General features: G+C 33.0%; 1 protein-coding gene across 1 annotated transcript in view; it reads left to right on the top strand.

The window, feature by feature from the left end:
- Nucleotides 1-18,795, top strand: part of LOC145259201 (COMM domain-containing protein 8-like) — a 51,534-nt gene extending 32,739 nt beyond the window's left edge. The window contains exons 3-5 of the mRNA XM_080117031.1: nucleotides 727-882; nucleotides 5,848-6,003; nucleotides 18,533-18,795. Coding sequence (XP_079973157.1) covers nucleotides 727-882; nucleotides 5,848-6,003; nucleotides 18,533-18,556 — 336 coding nt within the window. The 3' untranslated portion in view covers nucleotides 18,557-18,795. The remainder of the gene's footprint in view (nucleotides 1-726; nucleotides 883-5,847; nucleotides 6,004-18,532) is intronic.
- The last annotated feature ends 4,042 nt before the right edge of the window (nucleotides 18,796-22,837 follow it).

Below are 22,837 nucleotides of genomic sequence, written 5' to 3'. Positions count from 1 at the left end.
GCGGTCTCTAGCAAACTATTCAGGCAATTTTGGGTCTAAACATTTGAGATTTTAAATAAAGGGTATTCAGACATTCAGCAAGCTTTTTAATCAGTTTTTGGGCAAAATTTTGGCTGCCAAGAAGTCAAAGTTGAAAGAGTTGATCTTTGCAGACTCTAACAAACTCTTCCACTAATTTTGGGTCTAAACACTTGAAATTTTAGGCTACCTGGACATGAGTCAAACTTTTTAATATATATATATATATATATATATATATATATATATATGCACATAAAGTTATGAACAGTACATAGGGCCCGAGCAAAGTCGGGCTGAACTGCTAGTATATATCTGTGTATATATATATGTGTGTGTGTGTGTGTATGCACAAAGTTTGATTTTAAAAAGTTTTCTTGTTGTGATATTTGTTTCCAGACTAAATGTGTGTACAAAAGTGAAGGCCAAACCAGTGTTAACTAAAATGTGTCCTTTTTTTCTTTCTTCACAGTGAAATCGGTCAGGGTCTTTATTCCCTACTTTGTCCTAAAGAAGGATAGATAAAAATCTGGCTAGTAATAGGTTAGTTTGAAAGTAAATTTCTAAAAGCTGTTGAACACATGTTAGCATGTAAAATGGATATTAAACCGAATACAAGGTTGATGTAATTGAAATTTGTTGTCATAAATTGTTTTCTGTGATTGCGTTTACATTTGACCTTTTTTTTTTTTTTTTTTTTTGTCTTAGGTTTTGTCCTTATTAGAAAACAGTTTGCCTGACAATTACAAAGAAGAAATCTATCAGCTGCTTGACAGCCGTCGAGACGACCTCCGAAAACATGCCCTTGTAAAGACAGCTGCAATTTCACAGAGGAAACTAATCAATTTTGATTGGAAAGTTAACGTACGTCAATTTGTATATTATTTCGATTGCTATTCTATTTTCACAACGTTTCGACCGGTGTGACCTCCAACCTTCATGCGTACCTTTTGAATTCTGTAACTGATATGAAATTTGAAGCTGAACCATTTATTTTATCTAAAAGAGTAGATTATTCTTGTCCCATCAGCTGCAATAAGGTAAACATATTATTTTGTTATTCTTTTCTTCTTCATACTTGAGTCATCACTTATCAAGGCCCAGAAGGCCACTCGAGGTTAATGAATGTGAGGTGGTAGTGTAGTAATCGTTAATAGTGTTACTTTTGTAGAATTTGATTATTTTTCGGAACGGCTCAATAAGAACTTATTTACATTGGATTTGTAGGCTACCATGTTGTATTTAACTGGGAAGCGGGCCAGCAGAACAGTGTTCCACAGGTGGGCAGTTCTAGGAAAGAAGCTTTGTTCATCCAATCTGTGTTTAGATTTGGGCACAGATAGTGAAGGAAGTCGTTTAAAGTGATTGTAGCTAGTCGAGTGTTCTTTTTTTTTTTTTTTTTTTTTTTTTTTTTTTTAAGTTCAGTCAAGCACTTGCCATGAAAATCACAATAGAGCAGAGACAGTCTTAAACGTCTTTTCTGTGGGAAAGAGGTTGCAGGGAAGAGAAAGAGACAGCACCTGCCCAGATGTGGCAACAGTACTTCATTTTAAGGCATACCTGGCTCTTAGACAGATAGCGGATTGCATCAGCAGTGAGATAGCTACCGAAGCGGTAGAATGATCCAACCATTTTTCCAGCGATCTTGCTAGCAGATTTGATGTACGTGTCCAGTTTCAGATCAGAAGTGAAGGTCAGTCCCAGAAGCTGGTCAAGACATTCTATTCTTAGTCATTATCAACTGTAGTAAAAACTGAACATTTAATCTCCAGGATCAAAGTGTAATATCTGTTCTGATACTACGTTCAATATTCTTCTGTATTATTCTGACTTCACATCTTAGTTGTTATTTTCATAACGTTTCAGCCAATGTAACCTGTGATCTTTGATCGGGTGCATCATTTTCAACTCTGGAATCTTTTCTGTTGAACTCAGAAATTTGTACAGAATTTCTAACTGAACAATTAATTTAATGAACGGGGATAGCTTGTTCTTGTTTCATCAGTCTTGACTCGATAAATGTGTTAATTATTATGTTATTTGTAATTATTATTGTCTGTAGTAAGGATTGCACCTTCAACATCCAGAAATCTGTCAATTAAAACAGATTGTTAATAAATACCATTAGCCAACGTGGGTAATTCTAGTATTCATTGGGGTGATGACTAGTATTACTATATATATATATATAAAGTGAAATTGTCTGTGTGTCTACATTACCCTATCAAACTACTCTGTTAATTTTCAGTCTTCAAACAAATTTGACCTCTACGGTCTCTACCAAATTACTCAGCCAATTTTTGGTCTAAACATTTGAAATTTACATAAAGTGTAATCAGACATAGGGCAAACTTTTTAATCGGTTTTTGGACGAAAATTTGGTTGCCAAGGGGTCAAAGTTAAAAAGATTTGACCTTTGCGGTCTCTAGAAAACTATTCAGACAATTTTGGGTCTAAACATTTTAAATTTTAAATAAAGGGTATTCAGACATGCAGCAAGCCTTTTAAACAGTTTTTGGGCGAAAATTTGACTTGAAAGAGTTGACCTTTGCAGACTCTACCAAACACCTCCGCCAATTTTAGGTCTAAACACTTGAAATTTTAGATGTAGGTTATCTGGACATGAGTCAAACTTTTAAATATATATATATATATATATATATATATATGCACATAAAGTTATGAACACTATGAAGGACCTGAGCAAAGCCAGGCTTAATTGCTAGTATATATCTATAATATAAAGCTGAACGTCTGTGTGTGTCTTGTCACGAATAGGCTCCTATATGATTGACTATTATAGAAAACTGATCACATATAATGATAGATGTATCGAGACACAGAAATGGGGATGTTTGATCTGGCATCATGATGATTCATTAAAATTGTTGGGTGCATACGCGCCTGGTCCTCAAAGTATGGAAATAAAAAATTTAAAAATTAAAACAAAAAAGTTTACAAGTGTTTTTGATATAGATGTACATAAGAATACTTTGATAAGTATGTTTTAACTTAAATAGGGATGGTATAATAAAATTGTGGGGTCTGCGTTTGTGCCTGGCCTCCATAGAATGGAAATAGGCACAAACTTTAATAAAGACTTTTCATATCTATCTGCGTAAGTATACTTCGATAATTATGTTTCAGTTTGAAGAAATATGGTATAATAAAATTAAGGGGATATTCGTTCGCGCCTGACCTCCATAGAATGGAAATGTCACAAAGTTTAATAAGGTTTTTTAATATAGATCCACAGAATATTGTGATAAGTGTTTCAGTGTGAACAAGTATGGTATAATAAATTATGGGGTCTATCTATTTTATTTTACTTTCATCATATTTTGCTTTGGTTTTGATACCCCCAAATTCGAAGCTATCTCTTTACAACCTTTCCTTTTCATAACCTATCCGAGTCCATTTTCTGTAAGCCGTTTTTGAACCCAGTCAACGACAGATACTTTTGCTAGTGTGTATATATATATATATATATATTTCCCCAAAACCTCTGGCCTTGATGGAGGAGAGACTAAAACTTGTTGCTATGGTTTCAAATGATCTGAAATAACTTGATTCCAAATATTTCTCATATGTTATATCTCCCCCACTCTTTGGTTTTCATACATTAAGTAAAGTACACTGTATAAGGATATATTTGATATTGAAGATATTCATAGTCGTATGCTATTTAAAAAAGATGTGAGATGTAACATCTGAGAAATATTTGGAATCAAGTCTCCCCTTGCTGTTATTTCAGATCATTTGAAACCATAGCAACAAGTTTTAGTCTCCCCTCCATCAAGGCCAGAGGTTTTGGAGAAATATATACTAGTAGCCAAATTGAATATTAAAATGCTCATATCTTTGGTTCTATGGGACACAGCTACATGAAAATTTGCAGGCTTTTTGGAGATTATAATATTAGTTTATGGTTAAAATTTTATGACATTTGGTAAAAAAGAAACTATATTTTCAAACCAATAAAATATGCCTGAATTTGCCTATATAGTCTCCTGGCAAGCCAGTTCAGTTTTGCTGCTTTGAGATGAATTTTACTTAGTTTTTTTTTTGCGTGGTTGTCTCCCCTGTGGCATTACCCGGTCACTAATATAGAAATTACTTGAGACAAGGCATGAAGTTACTTTATGTAAGGATCTGACAAGAATGGAAGATGATTATAGCAAAGACAGGAGATACCTATTGACATTAGTCTTGAAAAAACTAAGACTGTAGGTAAGAGGAGAACGGTGATCAGAAAGAGTTTCAAAAATGTGTAGTTCTTGAAAAGAAGCTACTGGAATAGGAAGTTGTATTACACTAAAGTATTAAAACAGCAAATTGGTGGAGACCACTAGACCAACGAGTCAAACGAGCTGGAAAAATTTTACACAAACATTAGTCATGGTGAAACTAAATTTTTGCCAGAACGGATTTTCTCGGATAACTCTAGTTGCCTAGGGGCTTTTATAGGGATAAAATTGTCCCCAAATCGTTCATCCGTCCGCACTTTTCTTTATAACCACGCCTTGGAATTTAAAAAATTTTGCACAAACATTAGTCATAGTGAGAGTATGCTTGGCCTGTTTTTTTTTTGTTTTTTTTAAATAAATCTGGCCCTTAATTCACAGTAACCTCTTATATTTCAGTGGCAAGGTGCCTTGAACAAAAATATTAAAAAAATGAATTGTTATATAACTAAAGAAGAACGTCAAAACTTTTACTGCTTTGAATTAGAAAAGGAAATAACTATAAAAATATGTTCATTTTTTTTCTCTCCATTTTTCTTTTGTTTATTTTACTTTATTTATTTTCCTTTATTTTTCAATCAATTTTTAATTCATTTTATCATTCAGTTGTTTTTATTCATTTTTCGTTCAAATTTTTTTCCTTCATTTTTTTCCCTACAATTTTTGCTTCATTTTTTTCCCTACAATTTTTGCTTCATTTTTTCCCTACAATTTTTGCTTCATTTTTTTCTCTACAATTTTTGCTTCATTTTTTTCCCTACAATTTTTGCTTCATTTTTTTCCCTACAATTTTTGCTTCATTTTTTTCCCTACAATTTTTGCTTCATTTTTTTCCCTACAATTTTTGCTTCATTTTTTTCCCTACAATTTTTGCTTCATTTTTTTCCCTACAATTTTTTCTTCATTTTTTTCCCTACAATTTTTGCTTCATTTTTTTCCCTACAATTTTTGCTTCATTTTTTTCCCTACAATTTTTGCTTCATTTTTTTCCCTACAATTTTTGCTTCATTTTTTTCTCTACAATTTTTGCTTCATTTTTTTTCCCTACAATTTTTGCTTCATTTTTTTCCCTACAATTTTTGCTTCATTTTTTTCCCTTACAATTTTTGCTTCATTTTTTTCCCTACAATTTTTGCTTCATTTTTTTCCCTACAATTTTTGCTTCATTTTTTCCCTACAATTTTTGCTTCATTTTTTTTCCCTACAATTTTTGCTTCATTTTTTTCTCTACAATTTTTGCTTCATTTTTTTCCCTACAATTTTTGCTTCATTTTTTTCCCTACAATTTTTGCTTCATTTTTTTCCCTACAATTTTTGCTTCATTTTTTTCCCTACAATTTTTGCTTCATTTTTTTCCCTACAATTTTTGCTTCATTTTTTTCCCTACAATTTTTGCTTCATTTTTTTCCCTACAATTTTTGCTTCATTTTTTTCCCTACAATTTTTGCTTCATTTTTTTCCCTACAATTTTTGCTTCATTTTTTTCCCTACAATTTTTGCTTCATTTTTTTCCCTACAATTTTTGCTTCATTTTTTCATTAATTTTTTTTTTTTCATTAATTTTTCATTCACTTTTACATTTCAGTTGGTGATGTCAAGTGATAAACTTGGTTTCGTTCAAGAACCGCTTTGCAATTTGGACTTTGAAATCAATGACAAAGACATACCCACAAAAACTTCAGTTGAATTAACGGGCGATGATTTGAAGATGCTCATCAAATCACTGGAGGCAGCAAATAAGGTAAGAAACAACAAAAAAAAAAAACTTCATGTTATTTTCTTTTTTAATAATGTCCATTTTTGAGGTTGATTATTAAATTTGGATTATGTGAATATTCCAGAGAGTTTCACGACATGCTTGAGAATAAATTCAGTGCAAGTCCAGAGTTCAACCTAATTAGAAAATACAAAAAAAATTTTATGATGCACATACCGATCACAGAACGAAAATGTGATATTTCAAAAATTACATAAATAGATCAAGTAGTTTTTGTTTAATGAAGGAAATCAAATTTTATGATGAAGCGAGATGTTATGTTTTCATCCGCCATGTTTAATAAGGGGAAGACAACTCCATTCAAAATATATATCGAGATCAAAATCAGTGTTGTAATGGCTACAATTTCCTATTAAATTACCTAAAATCATTAAAAAAAAACTTTATCAATATGTGATTTTTGAAATATGACATTTTTGTTCCATGACAGATGCATACATCAGGGTTGAATTCTAGATAAAAACCGAAAACTCTGCTGTGAGTTAAATCGTATCACTTAAATCGAATAAGCGTTAATACTACTTTTACGTGATAGTCACCTTGCGTCTGACCTTCCACTAAAAGTGGAAGTTTATGGGGATTACAAATTTACATGCGGGCCTCATTCAGCATTTATATTCTGATTAGGGAAAAATGACACAGTGTCTAGTATTTCTAAATGGTTGCCTACTTTGTAGTAACCAGACTCAACATTACCTGTGATTTAATGAAAAAAAAATGCTTGTAATTAATTATGAAATATGCGCATAAAATCGAGATGAGTTATCTCCCTTATTTTGTCAGCATTAAACAACATGAATTAAAGGACCTCAAAATTTTTACCATTTTTCTGATTTTATTTGGTTCAACTGCACTATAAAATAGTGAAATTCAGAAAACGAAAAAAATCGATAAAAAAGGAAACAATGTTATCTACTAACTTTTTGTGTCAATTTAAATGAAAAGCAATGATATCTATTCAATTCGTATGTCAGAAGTACTTAAATATTACCACATTATTTAAAAACACAAGTTTTTGATCTTTATGATAAAAATCCTCACCATATTTCTTTGGGACCATATGGCATAGTAACAAGGGAAGTAACTCGGTTATGCTAAAGACAAAGTAAAACGAACAATTTATTAAAAAATTGGCAATAGTTAAATGCTATTTGCCTCCCCTTGGACCTCTGGTGTGTTTTTTAGCCATTTAACCAAACAGATTATAGTCAGCTAATGTATAGATAATAAATATATGATTATGAAAGTATCGGAATAAAATTATTGAAATCAAAATAACAAAATTTAAAACAGCATAACAAAAACGTATCCAATATATAAGATTCCCCAAATAGTTTAAAACGATTTTAAATAGTATTTTTCTTTAAAAAAAATAATAAAACTGATTTCAATAATTTTTAATTGAAATAAGACCGCAAAAAACTTTTCAAAGAACGTTTGGAAAAACATTAAAAAAAGAGTACATGCACAGGGGAGATATAGGTGTGTGAGAAAAATGTGAAATAACTCATTTGCCTTGTCACCGCTTTCGTTAGCAGCCGTGTCTAAAGTTAGGAAGTACATTAGTTGACTAGAAGCACCAAACATTTTATTTCCGTTAATTTTCATAAAAAAAATGTTTTATTTAATAATTTTTTCTACCTTACCGTTTTTCGGAATTTTTGGATATATTCATTGATATAACATGACAATTAAGTAGAGAAATTCAATATTAAAAATTTCGAATTTCGCTATTATAGTGTAGTTGCAGCTTTTCTATAAATAAGAATCTATTGACCAACAATTACACAAAAACGTTGGTTTAATTAACGATTATCTGGTTTCTTGAATGGTGCAGGGTCTGTGGGATGAACCCTAATAAAAGGAGACTCTCTACATGGCAATTGAAGCATGTTTGTTTTATTTTTGCTGAATTGAATAGATGTGAATCAAACCATTTAAAAAAATGTATAAATTTCTAAGAGTAATCTCCCTTAGATTGTAAAGTAGGTTATGGGGAGGAGTGATCTCCCTTGAATTTTAAAGCTTTGTTTCTTTTGAATCGCGGTTGCTTTTCATAGTTACATGCAAAATGAATGGCCGATTCCTAAAATTCACCAAAATTCGGGAAATCAACCAATTTTAATGAAAACTTTTAGTATTTATAAATTTTTTTGGTACTCCTTGGCCGTTGAGTTCCATGGCGACCAGCAGAATTATTTAATGGTCGCTCCCTTAATCACCCTCCTAGTCAAGGCTAAACGTTTTATTGATCATTTCACACTTTTACAAACATTATTTATTTACGTTGGCTTAACTGTTTTTATAAATAATAATAATAATAAGTAACTAAACCATTTATTGATAATTTCTCACTTTTACAAACATTTTTAATTTACATGAGCGGATAACTTTTTGGTAAATATTTACATTTAGGTCCACCTCCACTATTTTTGTTTTAACTGACGACTTTTATCTTCTCTTCTCTTCTTCTATCTATCTATCTATATAAATAAAAAGAACTCATTTTTTCCCCTCCAACTTTGACCTTAATAGGATTAAAAATCATGACATTACATGCCAATGTAATGCATACAGACTGTAGCACATTATCTGAGATTTGCACTATAGGCCTATTACCTCTACAGTTCCTGGACAATAGTACATTCATATATTTTTTCCGGTGAGAGTCCACTGCCAAAATCGCTTAGATTAAATGGAAGTTGCAACATCTTTTCTCTCTATTAGATTCCTCCTTTCCCCTCTCCCCATTTACACCGCAGCAGATGCATTCACAAGGAACACTACGAGGAAACACACCGGTTTGGAATTGTACAAAGTTACTTATGCTGTTTCTTTTTTTTTTTTTTTTCTTTTTTTTTCCCCTGATTTATGCTGTCTGTTTTTTTCCATAATAAAATAGAAATAAAAAAAAAAAAAAAATTTAAAAAAAAAAAGCGAAAACACTCTTACTATTATTTTCTTTTTCCTTTTTTTTTTTTTTCGTTAGTGTAAGACGCAATCTGCAAGACTAACCGGATTTTAGTTCCGGTTTTAACGGCTCTAACCGTGAAATCTAACTATGACCTTTATTTATTAGTACTTTCAACTCAACATTTATTTTTACACAAAGATTACAACGTAATGAGATCGTGAATTCACTTTCATTACACTTAAATTAAAATTAAAACAAATAAATTTATTTAGAATTCGAGTGTGATGTGACTACTGAAACTAAACTAAAACAAACTTCACTGCAGAATTGATATTTGACCTAATTCACCTTTTAGTTAATTCATCAGGGTTTTTTTTTTTTTTTGGTTCCCCCCTTCCCCCGCTTCAAACTTTTTGAAGATTTTTCAAACACCGTCGGACAATTCGTATTGCGTGCATTTTTTTAATTGTTTTTTTTTTTTTTTTTTATACAATTACTTTTTATAGTTTTAACATTGTTTGTTTTTATATTATTCAAACAGGGTTATGACTTCGCTTTGTTTTCATTTTACCCCCCCCCCCAACCACACACGCCTCTAAAAACCAGGGCAACGCCGGGTACCCCCCCCCCCCCCGCTAGTTGATAAATAAATCTATTTCTCTGCAACAGACACTGAACCCCCTCTTTTTTTTTTTTTTTTTTTTAATAATATTTGCAGATGGGTATGCTGACAACAAATATCAGTTAAATTTTGCAAATATTTCCCCAAATGGTGTTTATTCTGAAATCCGTTCTTAAGATGGGGAGGTTGAGCGTGTTTATTCTAAAAGCCGTTCTTAACATTTGTGGAGGTGGACCTAATGTAAAAAATAAAACAAAAATAACTAAACCATTTACTGATAATTTCTCAATTTTACAAATATTTTAAAATTATCAATAAATGGTTTAGTTACTTTTTTTTTATTATTCATGAAAAGAGTTAAGCCAACGTAAATAAATAATGTTTGTAAAAGTGCGAAATTATCAATAAATCGTTTAGTTTTTTACTAAGGCAACATAAGTAGGGGGTGACTAAGGGAGCGACCACTAAATAATTCTGGTGGTCGCCATGGAACTCAACGCCCAAGGAGTACCTTTTTTATTTAATTTTTTTTTAATCATAGGGAAAATGTATTTTTTTTGTAAACAAAACCTATTTGCTAAAGTAATTAAAAAGATGCATGAATTTTTTGTTTTTGTTTTTGTTTTTAAATAAAGCATTGTAGATGTAAAGAATTCAATTATTTTTTTAATATTTCTGGATCATTACGAAATAAGCCCCTAAATCCGTGTTACAGAAATCAATATAACTTGAAGAAAAATTAGTTTCTCAAACTATCAATATTAACATTAAATTAAGCATTGTTCCTATTTACAATGTCTCCCCACGGGACAGAGTTAGACACCAGGGTCGTTTTTTAATGTGGAGAAAAGGAACAAAATAAAAATTGCCTCAGTCGTGAAGGATTTCTCCTCCACTGACAGAGAACAAGAAATTGAAGCGCAGCATCTGAAGAACAGATACTACACTTTGATCTTGACCCGAAGGCCAAATTAAGCATTGTTTATTCAATATTTTTTACCAAAAAATAATATAATTGAAAAAAAATATTTCATGTGATTTTAATGATAACAATTCTCACAAAAATTTCAAATGTATTATAATATTTTTCTTGTATGCATGATATATTCATGTAAGAATTTTTTTTTATAATCCTGAAGAAAAAAAAAAAAAAAAAATTGAAGTCCAGAATCACTGAGTATGAAAATAATTAAAAAAATGTTATTATTTTTACTAACGATTAATTTAAACAAATATGGATAGGCAAGATTAAAACAAAAAGGAAACAGACCGGATTTGCATCCTACCCGCCATATTTTCTTTAATTATTAATAAATTGTTTTTGCTTATTCTTTCAATGAATAAATTTTCAGTGTAATCAGTGATTTTAATTGACTTTTTATTCATACTTTAAATGCACTTTTACTTAAATTTAATTAATCATTTTTAAATTAATCATTACAACACGTTTAAGAATATATCCAGTCATCATGTAAAAAAAAAAAAAAAAAAAAAATCACTTCCTTTTTATTTCCACAAAATAAGATTACCTAAATTAATGAATATTTTAATCTTCAAAAAGAAATAAATTAAGGTATGATAGTGTTTTTAATTCCTCTATAAATTTAAAAATAAAATTGACTTTTTGACATTTTGGGCTTCCATAGAATTTATGCATGGCGCCTTTTTATTTGTTTTGATTGTGCAAAACTGGACTTGTTAATGAACTCTTAATTTTGGGAGCTAATTAAGCTTTATTTTGTACAAACAAGGTGATATTTTTTTATTTAATTCAATATCTTAAGATTTTACTAATTATCTTTGAAATAATCCCAGAAAACTAATATTTGATTTTCAAGGGATTTTTACAAAGAATTTATTTAACTTCCAAGTTTAGTTGAACCTGTCAGTTTCTAATGTCGCTGTGAAAACATTTCTCATTATAATTTTGTTTGCACATGTAAAAATTTTTTTTTTTTCTTTTAGAGATTAACTTTAGACTTTAATCCTTCAAACACAATCAAAAAATAATCAGAAACCTATAAAGCAATTATGATAAGCCGGCTTTCAAAACTATGTCTTCCTACAAGTTTCCACCATTAAGTTGCCCGTACCTACTCTTCATTAAAATATAAATAAGAATAAAGTTTGACAATTAAAAAAAGAGTTGGACTGTTGGTATTATGACGAAATCGTGAGACATAGATTTGTTTTCTTGTACAATTTTACTTTGGTGCAATTGACTTTTTTTTTTCTTGGACAGATGAACTTTATAGTTTTTGCTCTGACCGGAGTTAGTAAAGCTAATAAAACTATGCTGCAAAAAAAAAAAATATTCTGCAGCCTCCCAACAATTTATGGTCCTGGATATGACCTTAAACTATATCTGATGGTGAGGCTTTGGGGAGTGTGGAGCCACCCTTTGATTGCCATTGCTCCCAGGTCCACTCTGACTTGGAGTGGTAGTACCTGTTAGGGTCCCAACTATGGGTTAAATAGAAACACTTGAAAAAAACAAATATATTCTATTATTAAAAAATTTTTCTTCAAAATCTTTAGATTCGGCATTAAATAACCTGAAAAGGGTTGACATGCTGTAAGACAAAAACAACCAACCCAGTCTCTCGCTCCTAGACAAGGTTAAAAAAAGAGTCGCCAATCTGATAGGCCCTGAACTGGCATCTAAGCTTCAGCCTCTGTCCCATCGACGAAACGTTGCATCCCTCTGCTTGTTCTACGAATATTTTAATGGTGAATGCTCTGACGAACTGCAGACACTTGTGCCCCCATGACGTAGACACCCTCGACAAACCCGACAGGCAGCTAAATCCCACCCCCACACAGTAGAGATGCCTAGATGTAAAAGATCTTTCTACTCCAGTAGTTTCTTCCCCAGAACCGCTAGACTCTGGAATTCCATTCCAGGTTCCTGCTTCCCTAACTGTACTGACATGCAGAAGTTCAAGTGCAACGTGAACCAACACCTTGCTGCCCAAATCCCAGCATAGTGCCCCAGTAGTTGCTGCCCGTGATAGTAGCTCCCTACACCAAAGTGGCAATGTGCCTTGTTTGGGGTGAAAATGTAATAAAAAAATTAAAAAAAAAAACAAACAATTTATGTTAACTATTCTTCTCCTTCTTTACAATTGTCTCAAAATTCAGTGCACATCTGACAAAACTCACATCTGCCAAAAAGGAATGCCTTTCTCTCATCAACAGGCTTTTTATTGAAACTGTCCGCCTTTCATATGCATATTAGATGCCTTGAAATCTCGTTATCTCATGAGATCACTAGCCTATAAATAAATGCAGCAGCCATTTTTTCTTTCTTTATCTTTCTTTGCCTGACGCAAACACTGTATGCTGTACAAAATCAGGTTTGTATTAATTTTTAATCACAAGCTAAATGATGGAAAGTAGTCAAGGACGATCTGGAGGCTCTCTTTTCATTAATTATCACACCGAAGTGTAAGGAAGGGCGCTACTCCATTCCAAGGATTACTCCACTTACTCTTGATTCTCCCTTTATAATGCTGCAAGTACTATTTTTTAAATTTTTGGTATAACTCTACCAAGCATTGAACCTCAGACCTCTGACTGATTAGCAATCAATCTTACCATTATGGCAGGTTTGTAAAGAATATCATGATTATGTCATTATGCTTTTTTATTTAGTTATACTAATGTGCCATTGCTTGTGAAGGTCTGAAGGTTGCTTGAGTATAATAATTAATGAGATTGTCAGTTGAACGATGCAATGGCTAGTATCTGATTATTTAACAAGAATTTGCTTGTTAAGATAGTCGACAGATCGATTTTTTAAATATGTGGTTTTAAGCAAAAACAACAGTACTTGTCATGTCGAAAATAGTAATATATCCAAAAATTAGGAAAATTCATGGAGTAGAACAACTGCTATTGTGTTTTTAGTAAAAAAAAAGAAAGTCCATCAATATCATCTTAAAAAAAAGTCCGCCATATAAGTGTCAAAAAGGAAGATAAGTATGCCCCTAATATTCGCAATCTTCAAGGTGTTCACAACAAGGGAAAATGCAATTTCCTCCAATTTTCTGTAAAAATTACTTTTAACTATAAATAATTTTCTACTCGATGAATTTTCGTAATTTTTGGATATATTACTATTTTCGACATGGCAATTAAGTACTGTTGTTTTTGCTTAAAACGGCATATTAAAAAAAATTGACCCATTTACTTTATTTTAACAAGCAGTAAGTAGATTTTATAATCCACTCTTCTTCAGAACCTATTTTACAATCTGAAGGAGATTACTCTCAACAATTTATACATGCTACATTCAGCTAGGAAGTAATCCTGCAGTATTGTACTCCACGGACGAGGAATTCCTGATAATAATTTTACATACACAAAGAAAGTAAAATTTTTTACAGTGGTTGTAGCTAGACGAGTTTTGTGAATTTTCTTTTACTTTTTTTTTTCTTTTTTTTCTTCTTTCTTTTTCTTTCTTTTTCTTTTTTTTTCTTTTTTTTTCTTTTTTTTTCTTTTTTTTTCTTTTTCTTTTTTTTTTTACAGAGGGCAGGTGTTTGTACAAAGAGAGGCGACAAATCGATTTTTTAAAAAATATACTCTTTTAAGCGAAAATATTACTTACTGAATTGCCATGTCGAAAATAGTAATATATCTAAAAATTACGAAAATATTTTAACTCATTACATGATTTTAGCTTCAAGAGTTTTTAACAGGTTTCAGGTACCGAACGTGCTGCAATGGGGAAAAATGTGGCTGGTGTATCAAAAACCAAACTTCTCTCTTTTCATCATAATCGCTCTGACCCCTACCTGGCTCCAATTGAAATGAATGGCTCTCGTCTTTGGGAAGCACCATTCCTTAACAAGCTTCTGGGACTGACCTTCATTTCTGATCTGAAATGCAACACGTACATCAAATCTATTGCTAAGATCGCTGGAAAAATGGTTGGATAATTCTACCATTCCAGTAGATATCTTATCGATGAGCCAAATACATCCTAGAGTGGAATACTTTTGCCACATCTGAGCAAGAGCTGCTTGGTGCGCCCTATCTTGACTTGATAGAGTTCAAAACCAATTTCGAAACCTAGTAGGTAATGCCCTTTTCCCTTCCCTGTAATCTCTTTTCCACAGAAGAGACGTTGCAAGCCTGTCTCTGCTCTATCATCATTTTCGTGGCAGGTGCTCATCTGAGCTCCAATTTATGGTCCGCTCTTGCCAAACTTTTACAAAAAAAACACTCAACTAGCTATAATGACTATCAACAGTTTTCCCCTAAATCTAAACAGAGATTCCATGAAAAAAGTTTCTTTCCTAGAACTGCCCGCATGTGGAACACTGTTCCATTGATCTGCTTCCCACTCATTACAATATGGTAGCCTTCAAGTCCAATGTAAACAAGTTCTTGTTCAGCTGTCCCCTTAAATAATCCAAATTCTACCCAATCTACACCATTGATGATTGCTAAACTAAGTAGATTTTTTTTTTACGTAAGCATCACCACTTATCAAGGCCCAGAGACCACTCGAGGATAAGGGTTAAGAGTGTACAGTAGTCAATTGGACAATATAGTAATCGTTAGTAATGGAAATTCTGTAAATTTGTTAACTTAAATGGAACGGCTCATTAAGAACTTGTTTACGTTGGACTTGAAGACAACCATATTGTAGTCAGCCGGAAAGCAGGAAAACAGAAGACAATTCCACAGGCGTGCACTTCTAAGAAAGAAGCTTTGTTCATGGAATCTACGTTTAGGTTTAGGCACAGATAAAGAGTGGAGGGAATTATTGATAGTGTTTTTAGCTAGACGAGTGTTTCTTGTGAAAGTTTGGCGAGGTGGGGATCATAGATTGAAACTCAGTTGAGCACTTGCCATGAAAATAACGATAAAGCAAAGACAAACTCGCAACATTTCTTCTGTGAGATAAAGGTTGCAGGGAAGAAAAAAGGACATCTCCTACAAAGTTACGAAGTCTATTTTGAACTCTATCAAGGCAGGACAAGTCCTTTCAGTACTCCATCCTTGGAGGTACCTGGCTCTTATATAGATAGAGAATTGCATCAGCAGTGAGATATCTACTGGATCGATAGAAGGAGCCTACCATTTTTCCTGTGGCCTTGGCAACACATTTGATGTACGTGTTCCATTTCAGATTAGGAGTAAAGGTCAAGCCCAGAAGCTTGTCAAAACTTGAGGCCTCCCCAAGACGGGAGCCATTCATTTTAATTGATACCAGATGGGGATCAGAACATTGATGATGTAAAGATAGAAGCTTGGTTTTAGATGCATTAAAAGTAACCAGCCACTCCTTTCCCAATTGTACCACGTGCTCAAGATCAGAGGAGAGAGAATTGGAGAGAACTTGGTTATTTACGGTCTTAGATATGCTACCATAGAGGGTAGTGTCATCAGCATAAATGCCTATGAATGATGTAAGGGTGATTTGGAAGATCATTAATGTAGATCAGGAAGAGAGTTGGGCCCAAGATGGACCTCTGAGGGACTCCAACATTAATACTGTGAGCTTCTGATTTTTGCCCATCAACTACTACTCTTATGAACCTATCAGAGAGAAATGATTTAATAATTGAGAAGACATTTCCAGCTATACCATAGCTAGAGATCTTGTGAAGTAAACCTTTATGCCATACCCTATCAAAGGCCTTTGATATGTCAAGAGCAATTGCCCTAGAAAAGTTGCCTCTGTTGAGAGATTTGGTAATCCTATGAGATATAACTGTAAGCACCTTTGCTGTAGATCTAGCAGAATGGAAACCATATTGCGTGTCACTAAGGTTATTTTTGCTGAGATGGTTGATTACTTCTCTATTTAACACAAATTCCAACAACTTACTCATGACGCACAGGAGACTTATTGGTCTGTACTGAGAGGGGACTGAGCGATCACCTGAATTCTTAAATACAGGGCATACTGATGAGATTTTCCAGGGTGATGGGAAGCAATTCTCCTTAAGACAACGTTTAAACAGTTTTGTAAGTATGGGTGCTAGTTCTGGTTGAAGTTTTTTTGAGTACTATAATTGGAATACCGTCAGGGCCAGTTGCTTTACTGGAATCAAGGTTTTTGATTAGCTTAGTAACATCACGTACAGATATTTGTATATCACATAGTGTGTTTTCTGATACAGGAGGAAATATTGGGGGTTGGCAGCCTTCGTCGCAAAGAGTAGAATTAGCTGCAAAATTCTTGGCGAAGAGTTTGGCTTTGTCTGATGCTGACGACATTACCTCAGGTCCATTGATGATAGTTGGGATAGAGCACAGCTTTTGTTCAGGATTCTGGTTGCATACAACTCTCTTGCGTTCTTTATTACTTTCTTACAATGGTTGCTGGCAGTCCTGAAAGCAGCTTTAATCTCAATACATCTATTTCGTTAGAAGCAATGAAAAAAATGATTTCTGTGTGCAATGGTTGTCACACAATCTGGAGAGAACCATGACTTGCTGTTAGGTTTTTGCTGGAACTTTTTCGAGTATATGAAACAGTCTATACCTACAATTAACCATTCTGTTGAGAACACATTCTTTTTAAACATGGAATGCAGAGGTAGATCTGATATAAATATACAGAAGCTATCCCAGTCAGCCATAGAGTATCGATATACTGTACGATAGAGAGGTACGTCTGAGGACTTATTACATTTAATTTTTGTCTTAATTGATACAACAGAGTTGTCAGAAGTTCCAAGTGGAGACAGAATGGAAACTGAACATAGTTCAGGGCAAGTTTTGAGAAAAAGGTCTAGGAGACTCACATACTGGTCGTTAGAATCGGGCACATGGGTGGGTTCGTTAACAATCTGCGTGAGGTCATAAACAATGGAGAAATCATGACAGAACCTTCCCTCATCATCGGTCTTGTTTGAGTGGGTTAACCATTCAACATTGTTAACATTGAAGTCTCCACATATGTGAATGTTAGCTGAAGAATAAGCAGATAGGACTTGGTCAATTTTCTCAGATATGCTTTGAAAGATAGTAACTCCGCTGTTGTGAGGGCGATAGAGAGTAAATATAAACGCAGTAGTTTGAGCAAGTGCAACTCTGAAGCACATATAGGGTAAGTTAGGATCTTTTCTGGAGATGTCCCTGCCACATGGAAAGCCGTCTTTAATATAGGCACATATTACATGCCGTCTTAGGGGTCAGATTTGGAAGTTAAGTTAGCGTATCCTTCAATTACGAACTCATCTAGGAAATAGTTGGTCCAATACCAGTTTCACTTAGTAATAATTCCCTTGTAAATTATATATTAGTGTTGGGACGATTAATCAGAATCGAGAATCGGAAAAATCGGAGTATTGAAATCGGAAAAATTGGTAACCTATTTTGCGATGTGAAGACGATTCTTTTGATTGCCTTTATTTGATTTTGTTCAAAACAAAATCTTCCATTGCTAGGAATAATGATAAAATAATAAATATTTATTGATTTTTAAAATACCAGTAAAGCTAAAATCGAAGGATCGCCCCCCCCCCCCCGCGCGCAAGTGTAATTTTACGTTTAGGAAAATATCTGCACATTTAACGTGTTTTTATGGAAATCGGGGAAGGTAACAATTCTAAAGTTAAATAATTAGAGATTTATAAAGAATCAGAATCTGGAATTTAGCACAGAATCGGTAAAAATTTGGAATCGTCCGATCACTAATATATATATATCTACACACACAATCCTTGAGGTGTTTACCTCACCATTCACTTGATACAAACCCTTGTCCTCAAGTGACCCCTGTATGGTCGTTTTTAAGTCCAATGATAACAAATTCTTGTTGAGCCCAGATCCAACCATAATCTGCAATCATCAAGGTGTTTTTCTTACCAACCTTGTTATATAAACCATTAACCCTTGTTCTCAAGTAGCCTTTGGGCCTTGCTAAGCAGTGACTTATTAGTATAAAACAAAACTCTAATAATAATGTTTAAAATTTTTTTTTTCTTTCTTTTCAGACTGTCATGCAGTACACGTCATGAACATTTGTTAGTCTATCGCATTCTTGTAATCTGCTGAGGAAGAAGATCCACAATTTGGATACCTTGGTTTAGCATCAATATCCATTTGCTGAAGGGACGCCGAGAGTCGATGCCTGAAACCTGTTAAACTCTTGAAGCTAAAAATCATGTAACGAATTAAAATATTTACGGAATTTAGTTTCTAACATTCCATTCACAAATCAATTGCGATTTCGATTAAATAAATTGTTTCAAAGGTTTTCTTGAATCATTCGGCAATTTTTTTTTCTTCTCTTCTATATAAGACCTATCAGTTTTGCTTGCCAAAAGTACAAAAATCTGTACAATTACTTGCATCTATTTTTTTTTTATACAAAGCCCAAATTCGCCCATGCATGGATTATTGCCACATCTAGACAAATGCATCTACCACTTAGCTCTCACTCTTAAACAGGGGGTCAAAAATGAGTCTCATATCTAATAGGTCCTGCATTATCAGTCAAGCTCCAACCTCTGTCCCATCACTGCAATGTTGCATTTCTGTGCCTGTTTTACAAGTACTTACATGAATTGTGCTCTGATGAACATACTCTCAACTAACCTGACAAGCAGCAATATCCCCTCCTCCCACCTTGACCATTGAGGTCTTTAGATGTCGGGAAGACTTCTACTTGAATCGTTTCTTTCTTCTGACTGTTAAACTTTTGGAATTCCCTCCGTTTACCTGAATATACTAATCTGCTGAAGTTTAAATGTAATGTAAACGGACATCTTGCTGCTCAACTCCCCGCAGTCCTTTGTTGAACATGATCCCAAGAGTAGGCCCTTTACATTCTAAGTGGAAATATGTTGTGTTTGGGATGAAAAAAATAAATAAAGCAAAGACAAAAAAAATAAAACATTTGTCGAAACAATTTAATCTTTTATTTTGAAAATACATTTTTGCAAAGAATTTGTAGAATTTGATGGAATTATTTGTACAAGAGTCAGATGAAATCCAGTGTTGAAAATCGTTTTTCATAAAAAAAAAAAAAAAAAAAAGTACAATTTTCATACAAAACTAAAAATGAAGAAATCGATTATTTTTTTTCTTTTCAATTTATTGGTCAAAATATTTTTTTTCTTTTTTTAAAATTTTTTTTAAAGATTAAGGTGAACTTTTCACAGCAGTTTAGGTTAAAAAAAAGAAATCGGTACACAATATATCGAAAGTAACTTTTATGTTCCGGAATTTTGAGATAAGGATTTTTTTTTTTTTTTTTTTTTTTTTTTACATAGTAGTTTCCACTGATCAAGTCCTTAAGTTTAATGATTGTAAGGTGGTCTGTGAGATAATAACAATGCTCGATAGTGGTGGGAATTGGGTAGAATTTGATTATTTAAGGGGGCTCAATAACAACTTGTTTACATTGGACTTGAAGACAACCCATGTTGTAGTCAGCTAGAAAGCAGGCCCACAGTACAGGGTTTTCCAACGACTAAAACCCCAACTTTTTTAAGATGCATCTTGTCAAACTCCGAAATCTATACATGGATAAGAGCAAGTTACCCTTATGGACTAAATACAAAGTCTGTTTAAAATTTTCAGATTCCCAGAGTTTGATAATATGAACTGAAGGTCAGAGGTTACATTGACAAAAATATGAGGACACTGGTCTGGAAAAATATTATGAAACGCTTGAAATATAATTTTTACAAGAAATGAATGTAAAAAAAATTTTAAAGCATAGGTTTCTTTAAAAAAATTTTTTTTTTATTTTGAATTAAGTATTGGAACTAGTATTCACTACAAACTTCTCCAGCAAACTGGAAACCTCACCAAGTGATTTCACAAGCAAGTCTTCATTAAAGTCTTCATTACTATCGCATCTAAAGAGAGAGTTAAAGCCAAGGCTAGAAGGCATAAGATATGCTGAGTTGAACGTTCGAGAGTCATTTTGGTATTTGTGCCTCTCAGAGAGAAGTGGGCTTAGAACTAAGTGACTTGTGTTTTGATTTAGTTGAGGGGGTGGATATATATATATAATAGTATTCGGATGATTAATCGTAAAAAATTGTGCCTACTTTCCGATGCCAAAAATGATTTTTGTACTTGTTTATTATTTGGTTTAAAAATTTTCCATAACTTGTACTAAAGATAAAATGGTAAATCTTTAATTATTTGAAGCTACAAACAAAATTAAAATCTGTAGATCACCAACACAAGTGTATCTTTTTTTTTTTAAGTTTTCAAAAATATATACTTACATGCCCTATATGACATAAATGTATACGGTCATCTAAAGAAAAACAACTCTACAGCTAAATATTTATTGATTTTTAAAAGAATCGGAATCAGAAAAATTTTGCAATGGTTTCATTATTAATTATTTATATATTTGTATACTTTGGCAGCAATTCATTATTTATACAGGTCTGATTAAACACGATAAATAACAAAAACCACTTCTGAGGATGATCGGAAGTACTGATGGAAAGCATAAGATAAAATGGCTGAACAACAACCACTGGGCACCATACTATATAACCTACCAGCTGAAATAAAGACCGCTCAGCGAATAGAAAAGATTACCAGCACAAAATTGAGAAAAAGATGAACTTAGTCGTGTTTAATCAGACATGCATATATATATATATATATATATATATATATATATAAAGTAGCTTCTTTCAGTCTTCACAAACTATGGATACTCATTGTAAGGGTGCCTGCACGTTGAATTTTTGTGGCAAGAGATGTGCAGTCTCCAACCACACCTCTCCTGAATCAGCATTGTTAAGTACCAATGGCAAGTGGAAGTTCAGAATGACTGAAAACAATGCGGAGATAAGCAGAGAGCACATACAGTGCTTTATCATCATGACGGGCTCCTTGCCCGGACCAATGTGACTCTTCCTGTCTTCCATCAGCTGCCTCAGTTCTTCAGGTTCACAGTTGGCGTCGTGTGCTATTTGTTGGATGTAGGTCGTTGTCTGCTTGCGAGTCCGTGTCGTGGAGTCCATAGCAATACATCACTCACCAATTCATGCTTGCTCCTCAGACAATGACCGGCAAATCGTAGGTGTCTTTCTCTGATGGTATTAGATATGGCAAGTAGATTGTCATAAAGTTGCTGCTTCGTGGGATGATTTTGCCAAGATATATTTAATATTGTTCTTAGCATACAGGTGTATGTGCCGTCTAGTTTTCTTTCCAATCTTTTGGTGAGTGGCCAGGTTGTAGCACCGCAAACAAGGACAGACTCTACGGTGCTACAACCTGGACACTCACCACAATATAGTGCTTAGAATTCCCAAACTGTCACCCATTTGGTACTAGCCATGCTCAACATTGAGACACCAGTTTTCGTTAGATCACTGTAGTTAAGCAAAGTGATTATGCAATGTGTGTGTGTATATATATAATTTTTTCAAGTCTGCTATTCAAACCTTAACACTCCCACCCCCCAAAAAATTAAAAAAAACAAAAAAAAAAACAAAAAAAAAAAAACAACTAACATCGTACAGTTCAAAGAAAATTAAACCTTTGTTTTTTTGAACTGTTATGGTTTTATTTGGAAGGAGAATTATTCCGTTGCAGCACTGGGCGAATCAAACAACTTTGAACTGGCATAAATGCGGTGATCACTAGCTATGCAGTGAATTGCACACATGTTTGTTCATAATTCGTCCGTCTCCGTAGCACTTATCCTCGAGTGATTTTAGCCTTAATAAATGAGAACTCGTTCTATAAAAAAAAAAAAAAATTGCATGTGAATTCTAAATGAAACCCCCACTTATATTTTTTGTAACAATTATATTTTACCCTTTAGCCTTCGCATTCCATTAGCGATGTCTGACAAAGGGTGAATTGCTGGGGTTTGTATTACTATACACACAGATTCGAAAAAGTTGTCAAAAAAACAAATATATAACAAATAAATGTTATCAAAGGCAAGATAAGTTACTTTTCTACCTAATTGGATATTTTTTAGTGTTTTTATTTAATGTAATTAATATTTATTTGTTATATACTTGTTTTTTTTGACAACTTTTTCAAATCTATGTGTATAGTAATACAAACCCGATTTGGTTTTTTGGATCAGAATCTATCTGTACAAAATTTATTGGAGAGTTTTTGAATTTTAAAAGTGATATATTTTATTATCAGCTTGGTCGATTAAAAAAAAAAAAAAAAAAAAAAAAAAAAAAAAAAAAAAAAAAAATTAGACGATAGATCAATATACAGCGACCTCCTTTCACATTGTGTTCTGCAGTTCCGAACATGTTGCCTCAGAATTGTGTGAATCAACTTGTATTACT

The sequence above is a fragment of the Euprymna scolopes genome, chromosome 34, assembly GCF_053919585.1.
Source record: "Euprymna scolopes isolate OS-2025 chromosome 34, ASM5391958v1, whole genome shotgun sequence".
Lineage (NCBI taxonomy): Eukaryota > Metazoa > Mollusca > Cephalopoda > Sepiida > Sepiolidae > Euprymna > Euprymna scolopes.
Note: the sequence above shows the minus strand (reverse complement) of the source record. Positions and strands in the feature narration are given on the sequence as shown.